The 9021-nt window shown below is 63.2% G+C and overlaps 2 protein-coding genes across 2 annotated transcripts; one reads left to right on the top strand and one right to left on the bottom strand.

The window, feature by feature from the left end:
• Window positions 1–369: 369 nt before the first annotated feature.
• MNEG_7604 (hypothetical protein) lies at window positions 370–1266 on the top strand (the record flags this gene model as incomplete). Its single annotated transcript, XM_014043923.1, has 1 exon — window positions 370–1266. One exon carries the CDS (start codon window positions 370–372, stop codon window positions 1264–1266), a length of 897 nt encoding a protein of 298 aa, XP_013899377.1.
• A 6452-nt stretch (window positions 1267–7718) lies between these two features.
• MNEG_7605 (hypothetical protein) lies at window positions 7719–8131 on the bottom strand (the record flags this gene model as incomplete). Its single annotated transcript, XM_014043924.1, has 1 exon — window positions 7719–8131. A coding segment is annotated over one exon (413 nt), but the record flags the coding sequence as incomplete, so codon positions are not given.
• Between the last annotated feature and the right edge of the window lie 890 nt (window positions 8132–9021).

The following is a 9021-nucleotide window of genomic DNA, read 5'->3' on the forward strand; positions in this document are numbered from 1 at the left end:
TGCCAAGGCAGAGGGCAACGTTGGGCCGGAGCGGCCAAACGCGGCCGCCAGCCTGAAGTGGCGGCAAAAGTACCAGCGCAGCAGCGGCAGCCCAGGTGCCATGGGCGCTCCCGAGGGCAGCGAGTGGGAGACGGTGAGCGGCCTGGGGGGGGGAGCAATACAATACCATTTGCATTGGCCGTTGCCAGCAGGGCTGTCTAGTGGCTGCTCACGCTAGCCTGGCGCACCGCGACACTGCCGGCGAGGCACGTCATGCACACTGTTGACGCCCACCGCGCCCGCACCCTGCCGCACGGACAGCACCAGAACCTGAGGAGGGGGTCGGGGCGAAACGCCTCCGGATTACGAGCCATCAGCGTCAGCAGACGCATGCTGGCCGCCTGGTTCCCAGGCGCGCCCCTGCCGCTCAACATCAGCGTGCAGCTGGAGGTGGACGGGCAGCCCTGCGACCCACCCTTTGACAGCACCATCAACCGGTCTGGGTTCATCATCAAGCGCATATACAGCATGACGGAGCTGGCCGGCTGCCACCTCACCAATTTTCGGCGCGGCGCGGGCGACGCGGCGCTCACGTTGGTCATAACGCGCGGCGGGCAGCGGAGCGCACTGCGGGGCGGGCAGGAGGCGGGGCAGGGGGATGTAGAGGCAGCGCCGCAGATCCCTGCCACGCCGAGGCTGGCGGAGCCCAGGGAGCCCGGCCGCACGGCGGGTGCGCAGCAGCAGGGGGCCGGCATCCATCGGGCTCAGGGGGGCGTACTGCCGGCGGCGCCCGCAGCGGAGCAAGCGACGCGCGCGGACGTCCCCGGGCCGACGGCGGGGCGCGCCCGCCGTGAGGGCGAGACGCCTGGCGCGAGGCGGCAGCAGGCGGCGCCCGCGGCCATGCCTTGGGCGGCGGCTCCGGCCGCGGTGGAAGCTGAGGGGGTGGCCCCGGCCATGCTGGCGGGCTTGGCCCAATTGGAGGTGCCTGTGCCGGCGGCGCCACTCGCGGCTGGCGGCGCGGCTGCATTGAACGCGGCCGCTGCCGCGCTGCAGGAGGCTGCCTTGTTGGCGTATGAAGAGGTGCTGCGCGCGGCCGAGGCGCTGGGCCTGCCGCCCGAGCGCCTTGACACGGTGTGCGGCGGCGTGCAGGCGGCGACCGAGGAAGCGGGCGGCTGCCGGCGGTTCCTGGGGATGGAGTACCCGCGGCTGCGGCGTGCGTGCGCGGCGGGGGCGATGGACGTTGTGAGGGCCTGGATGGAGCGGGTGGCAGGATCAGGCGGCGGCTGACAATGTTCAGGGCTTCGAAAGGAAGTGTGAGGTTCTGCCATGCAGCCCGCCAATCAGGCGGTTGGGATCGTCAACAGTGTAAGAACCGGCTGCCGGATGGAGCAGGGCTGCTCGCCATTTTTTTAAGCCAGCAGCTGCAGCCCCGCGGCAGATATCAATGTGGATGACGCTGTGTGTCATGGGTGTGTCCGGCCTGGCTGCTGCAGAATCGCAACACACAGGTCTGGAGATTCTCATTCATTCACACCAGCGCAAGCCTTGTTTGGCTACCGCCTGCCTGAAAATTCACCACACAAGCATGGCAGCTGGCCCCGACACTGTCACCGCTGCTTGCAGCCTGCCACAGCGACGCTCTTGACCCTCGTGTGACCACTTTTTAGCGAGCGGCCCGGCTGCCGCACAAACTCCATCCACTTCAGCATGTGTTACGGTATGTGGCCCATCGCATCCTGAAATGCATAGTACGCAAAATCCCCCGATGCTGGTAGACCCGCATCCAAAAAGCCGAAACCTGGCCGTTCTCAGCCGCCACTGCACGCCACCACATGCCTGCTCGGTCCTGCGCAACTGCCGCCATTCCTGGGCCGCCCATTTCCAAGAGCATAGGCTTCACTGGGCTGTGCACTGCTCAGGTCCTTGCCATATACCTTTGTTTTGCCGGTCTGGAAGCAGGCAACGGGCACACGCATATCATTATAAGGCTGGCCCGTGGCCCCCTCGAAGCTTCGAGCCGCTCCGAACAGAGTCGATTCGGCCTTTTCAACCAGCTCTGTCCTTGTGCTGCGCTGCAGTCCCTCTCAAGAGCAGGGTGCAGGGTGCTTATCTGCCTCCAGGTGAGAGCAGGCTGGGTGCTGGGTGCAGCACACTGCCGGCGCTTGAAGGCATCACGCCGGTGTTGGGATGATGTTGCTGGATGGATTCAAGTTGCATGGCACCTGTGGATGGTTTTAAAGGCTATCTTCTCTGCAGCTGTTTGCGGGCTCAGCACCCTGCTGTCGGCTTTTACAGCACCATGTTCAGCCTGGGCCCAAGCAAGCAAGCCACCTGCCATACCCACTGCCTTGTGCCACCTTGGGCATTTGAGCAGCTCGACCCAGTCTTGTCTGGCGCTGCAGGCTGCATATGAAGACGCCTCAGGGCCTGTTCCTCCCCAGGTTAGCGCTGGATGCTTGGCAGATTGCTGGCTTTGGGCTTGCCGCGGGCACCGCTAGCGTGCAACAATTACAACCATGCCGCATCGATTGCTGAGACGAGTGAAGATCTCGTACTCAGCGCCATTGCAGCGATGCCATCCTGCCGCTGCCCTGGGCGCCGACAGCCATTGCCAACCAGGGATGAAAGGCTGAACAAGCGTCACCCTTGGCTTGCTGCAACTGCCAGCAGTACCTGACAACAGCCGCAAGGCATGGAGTTTTTTGATGTGGAGGCCCTGCGGGAGTTCCTGCACAAAGGAGCTAGTGTGTATGGAGAGTACGCTGGGAGGCTGTGGTCGCATGGCGTGCGGAGCACGTGGGATCTAGCACACGCAGGTTTGGACACTTTCGCAGCCGCTGGCGTCGCCAACGCCTTCCATGCAGGAGGCATCAAGGCGCTAGCAGGTGCGGGGCTTACTTACAGCTGCAGGGCGTGCTGCGCAGCAGCTCCAGCCGCTGGAATGTTGCGCATGTGTGCATTGAACTGGGAGCCTTACACTCACAGGTGTGGGCACAGCTTGCAGCAGGCCTGCACAATCAATATGGCTACTGCTGCTGGCTTCATGATCATCTGCTTGCAATCGTGCCAAATCTGCTTGCATATGCTGCTGCTGCTCCCCCTCCCTCTTCCCCATCATTCACGCCGGCTACACACGCCTGACTTTCTGTCTGCGCCCGTGCTGCCGTTCGCTGCTCCGTATCGCCACTGCCCTGTACTCGCCGCTGTACGGGCGCAGGAGGGGGAGCCCCAGGTATGCATCTTACCATCTTAGAATCCAGATTGCTTTGTGGCTGGCAGGGGCTTGGGCTTCATGGGGTTAATCACAGCAAACATCGCTGGCCTTAGGGGAGTCGGAATTGTGCAGCGCTGATCCTGGTTGGAGACCCAGCTGCATGTTGCAAGCACGGCGTGGTGACGAGGCCAAGCAATGCACCCATACTAGACCGTGGGTGCACGTTATGTCGGAACGCATGTGAGAGCGCGCATTCTTCCTCTCTCCCATCCCTCTTTCTACCCCTCAGCTCTTTCTCTCCCCTCCCCCACTCTCCCCCCATCTCTCTCCCCTCCCTCTCGTTCTCCGCTCGCTCTCCACCCCACGCTCCCTCTCCCCTCTCCCCCCTCCCCTCTCCCCTCTCCTCTATCCCCCACGTAGCCAGCCGGCCACGTGCTCTTTTCTGTTGTGTTTTTGGTTTTCGCGCAGTAAACCAGCGCCCAGTCACCCTGCAATGAAGCCACAACCTGCCCTGCCGTGCGCCTCAGACCACTACCGCGCTCGCGACCTGATCAAGGCGGCGGCCCCCGCCACCTGGAGGCTCCAGATGAGTGCGGTGGCCCCCACCAAAAACCGCCCCTACGGAGAGTGTACGGTGAAGAGATGGGACCTGTACCCGGTCGCGAAGCAGGAGATATTCGACTACCTTACAGGCAGGTGCCAGGGTGTCACGCTCAAGAACAACCCCTGTCGCCCCTGGCAACAGGATCGCCTGCTGCGCTCCGAGGAGGACTGCCAGCACGTGTGAGTGCTCGACTTGGCCCGGTGCCTCGTGCTTGCTGAGCCCTTTGTTGGACTCTCCTAGGGTTTAGAATTTGGGGTTGATGGTTCACGGTTAACCTTAGGGTTTAGCCTTTGGGTTTAGGGCTTAGTCAAGACCTAGCAGGTAACCTGCTTTCCACATAGGGGATGTAATGAGCACTTGGCCCTCCTTGTTGCCTTCAGGTTTGCCAGGTGCTTCGCGGGCCCGGCGGCGAAGATTTTCACGGCGGTGACTGACAGAGTCGCCATCTTTTCCCTCAAGTGGGACAACGAGCCATCAAAGGGCGTGCCAGACTTCTGGTTTGAGCGTCTCGACCACAGCAAGCTGTTTCTGGGGGAGGGAGAGGTGAGGACGAGCTGCCAGTGCGGGGGCTGCGTGGCCCTCGTGCCGGCTGCAAGCATGGGTACTGCAACTGCACACACACCCACCTGCTGGGGAGCTGGCGAGTGCCTTTATTGTCGGATAGATACGTCACATCAAGTTGGTTTGCTGACACGTGCTGGCAAGAAAGTGTGCTATGGAACCAGTTGGCCAACACGCCCATGCACCATCCCTAATCCCCCCGCCCCTCAAATTTCTTTGTAGAGGCCCACGGTGCTCAGCAGCTACCACTCCCTCTACGAGGCAGTCGCCAGCGACGCAACCGCCGCCGGCTGCGCGCAGCGAGTTTGCCAGTACATGTATGCGCGGGTGGGTGCGACCCTCTCCAGAGCAGCAAGCCTGGGGCGCTGCTCCCTGGGAGTTGGACTGCATTTACTTGCAGACGCATGTCATCCGTGCAGCTGCTCTTGTGAGGCGATCCAACATGACTTCTCCATCTGCGCAGGAGATGACGTATGGCTTTCTCACCTACACAAATGGCACCTTCTTCATCAAGCGGGTGGGGCAGCACGACTATGCTTTCACAGACACCATCAGGCCCGACGACACAGACCCCACAGTGCTGGAGATGCTGCTGTGTGAGCTTTGTGCACAGCGGGGCGGGCCGGGCCGGGGCGCCGGCTGAGCTGAATTGTTGAGTCAACGGCCTCTGCACCAGCTGCATCCAACTCTGTGTTGGGGTTCATCCATGGCAGAGTTCCTCCTGTGCGTGCCACCTGGCATTATCCGCTTTGTACCCTGCAGCACGCACATGCTTCAGCTCCTTCCAATCAAGAGACCGCTCTCCTGCGTGCACGACCATCGCGTCACCCGACATTTACAGACGTGCTGTTGAAGCAGGACGAGGCGGGCCCTTGGCCAAGCGCATCTGTCGCACACCAAGCTGTGCCTGCAGGTGGTCCCGCTGGCACCCTAGCAGCAGGACCCACATCCAGCAGCAGCAGCCCGCAGCACTCTCTGCCTTCGCCAGAAACGGGCGCCGACGGCGGGGCGGCGGGCGGGGAGCAGGAGAACTTCAGGTGTGACCCTCAGCAGCAGCACGGCCCCTCAGCTTTGGTGGTCACCCACTACATCCTGGGGAAGGGCAAGTGCGGCGGCGTCGTCCAGGGCAGGTGCGTGCCAGCTGGTGCAGGGTTTGAACCCTAAGCCCTAAAGCCTAAACCCTAACCCTGGTGAGGGCACGTCAGCTTGCAGGCAGTTGCAATGCGGCACAGGGCTAGCTGGACATGCACATGTTTGTTCCGCTACGCCTAGCCACTCACGTGGCCCGGGTGCTGCCCAGAAGCCCATCACTGTCGCTCATAACTGCGTGGAGTCTTTGAAGCGGCCCTGTGCTCCACCTTGCAGAGCGTACGGGCAGCTGGCCGCCATCAAGGCATTGGATGTGTCGAAGCAGAGCGCCATGCTGCCCAAGTGGCAGGCGGAAGTGGCCATTTACGGTGGGAGTCCATGTGGGAAGATGCTGTGATATTCAGTACGCGTGCGTGCACGGCAATACTGTCTGCACGGATCCTTTCTCAGCAGCTCTTGCTTCAGCTCCCGGGCAATGTCTGATCCAGGCGCCCCCGCTCTCAGCCCAACGCACTTCAACAATCGCCTTGCACAGCTGTTGCTGCCACGGCGCAAAGCTCCATGCTCACAGCCACTGTCGGCATAACTTGAAATGAGGGACCTGACGCGATGCCGCCCTCTTGGTCTGGCCGACCGCGCAGGTCGCCTGAGGCCACTTCAGGGCGTGTGCATTCCAGTCTTGTACGCCTGCGGCTTCTGGGACGAGGGGCGGACCTACTTTTTGGCCACCTCATTGGTGCGGGGCGAGCACCCACGCCCTGGCATGCGCGAGGGCGGCCAAGACGCCGAGCAGGTGGGCCAGACGTGCGACATGGGTAGCTCCCAGACGTGCGAGATGGGTAGCTCTCAGACTGCAGCAGCACAGAGCTCTCCTGAGGCGAGGCTGGTATGGGTCATGTTGGCCTTACTCAAGGTTGAGATTCTCCTCTGCATCCTGATCCGTAAGAGGCATGGTCAATCATTGGCGTGGACCCAGGGGTGCACCGTATGCCCCTTTGTTTGGCAGGCGCTGCGGCAGCTCCACGCACAGGGTATTCTTCACGGCGACATCAGGGGTGAGAACGTCATCCTCACATTTGAGGACGGCGGCCGACGCAAGGTGACGCACCACGGCCCCTTCAGGGTTTTGGTTACACGGCTCGCGTTTAAAACTCAGTCCCCGCTCGGGCTGTGAACGGCCCACGTGCTGATGGATTGCAGCCAGCCACAGCGCCTCTGGCTGAAGCCTTGAAGTTTGACTCCGCGCTCCAGCGCTGTTTGTCATGTTGAATGGCATCCCCCAAGGCTGGCGCCGGTAATGTTGCACGGGTGCTTGCGTACCTTCCCCTACTGTCATCCCGCAGCCCGGCTTACAAACTGATGCGGTGGATCGCCTTTGCACGCAGGCGTGGCTGATTGACTTTGAGCACAGCACTGAGTCCTTCGACCCAGAGGCCCAAGCCGCTGAGCTGGCGGAGCTGCAGGCGCTGTTCAGGCCCTCTTGACACGGACCAAAGGGTCACCAGTGGTGTGAGATTATTGTCAATGTTTGACCCCAGGCCGCTAGCAAAGGGATATGACACGAGAAATCAAAAACCTTTTGGCGCACCTGCCGTAAAGATAGAGATGGCCTGGGAGTAGCTTGACGCTGTACGTGCTGTGTGCAAGCCTCAACATGCTGCTTTTTCAAGTGGGAAGTGTTCATAGCATGCTGAGGGTTTGCCTTAGTACACAGATATAGGGGGTATGCTATCTTTCCATGCTGAGCCGCAAGTGTTTGACTTGCCGGGGGAGAGGGGCAGGGCCCGTTCCGCTCCTGCAAGCCGGGGGAGTGTGTGCCTTGACTCCGCTGCAGCACCTGTGCTCAGCTGCGTGCACAGGACCACAGCCTGCAATAGTAATTCTGCTCGCCTGCACGCGGCATGGGCTAAACCCTAACCCCGTGGTTTGCGCCTGGTTATGAGCGATCTGCCGCAGGGCGGGGCCAGGTGCGATTCCTCCCAGCTATGAGCAATCTGCGGCGGTTGCACTTCGGCAGCGGGGGGCAGGGGAGGGAGTGGAGGCTGGAGTTCCCTGACTGTGAGGAGCAGTCTGCAGTGGCGACATCCCAGAGGCCGGGTGGGTGAGTGGCTGCTGCATCAGTTACTGATATGTAATTAGTTGCGTCGGGAGATGTGGCAGATGTTGAAGGGACAAACCAGGCGCCGAGGGGGTGCAACCCAGGACCGCCCTCTGACCCCTCCAGCCGGCAGCCACCGCAACATTCTCACAACGAATTTTTGCTACGTTTGCTCAGCAGCTACGCGCCGCGGTCCGGTCCATCCAGGCCCTCACAACCTCCACTGCCCCCGCCGCGCACGCGCGCCGCAGCCGCGGGTACTCCATCCCCAGAAACCGCCGGCACCCGCCCGCCTCCTCCGTCGCCGCCTGCACGCCGCCGCTCACCGCGTCAACGCGCTCGGGCGGCAGGCGCAGCGCCTCGGCCGCGCGCAGCGCTTCCTCATACGCCAACATGGCGGCTTCTTGCAGCGCCTCCGAGGCCGCAGCGGCCACCTCTGCGGTGGACCCAGGAAAGGGGGCCGCGGGCAGGGGCACCTCCTCCAGACACAGGCTGACCAGGGCCGCCGCCACTGCCCCCTCCCCCTGCACTTGTGCGGCGGCCGGCTGCCCCTGAGCCGCAGCCGCCGCAGCCGCAGCCGCCACGCCTGCTTAATTGGCCGGTCCCGGCCCCGGCCTCGCGGTCACCCGCACATGGGCGGCGGATGGCGGCGTGCCCGTCGGCGTAGCTGGCCCCTGATGACGAGGCTCCGTAGGAAGCCCTGGCGCCGCCGCAACCGCCGCCAGGCGCGCCCGCTTTGCGGCCGGCTCACCGTGCGCGGCCGCATCGCAGATGGCGCCGCGGCGCGGCTGCAGGGAGGCAGCTGGCTCGTGCTGCTGCGGCTGCTGCTGCTGCTGCTGAGGATGATGATGATAATCATGATGATGATGCTGTTGCTGCTGCTCGCCGCCGGCAGTGAGGATGAGGTCAAGCGCGTTGCGGCCAGCCGCGCGCCGGATGGCTGTCAGGCGCCAGCCCACCAGCTCGCGCAGCGTGCGGACGCCCCTCCCAAAGTTGCGCCCTCGGTTAATTGAGGTGTTAAACCTCTCCCCCCAGGGCCGCCCGTCCACCTCCAGCTGCACGCTGACATCGATCGGGAGGCGGGCGCAAGGGAACCAGCTGTGCAGCAGAGGCTCCGGCATGTGCAGGGGCTTCAAGCCGCCACTCCTGTTCATTCCAAATCCAGCGTCTGCGCCTGCGGTGCCAGCAGCGGCATGAATGCGGGGACGCGCAGGGTTGCCGCACACATGGCGACGATACGTTCAATCGGGCCACGCCAGTAAGGGGTTGCCTAGAGTGCGTCCACACCGGCCGGAGCAGGTGGCAGGCCGCTGCCCTTCCGCCGGGTGGGCTCGGATGGCCCGTGTGAGCGGCTGCGACCCCTTGTGTGTGACTCAAGGCCCCCTCACCGTTGGCAGCGTGAAGAGGGCGCCCTCGCAGGCACCGCGATTGCTGACATCATCGCCTCCGCCAGCGCTGCCCTCCTCCCCCTCCTCC

This window comes from Monoraphidium neglectum (assembly GCF_000611645.1).
Source record: "Monoraphidium neglectum strain SAG 48.87 unplaced genomic scaffold scaffold01361, whole genome shotgun sequence".
Lineage (NCBI taxonomy): Eukaryota > Viridiplantae > Chlorophyta > Chlorophyceae > Sphaeropleales > Selenastraceae > Monoraphidium > Monoraphidium neglectum.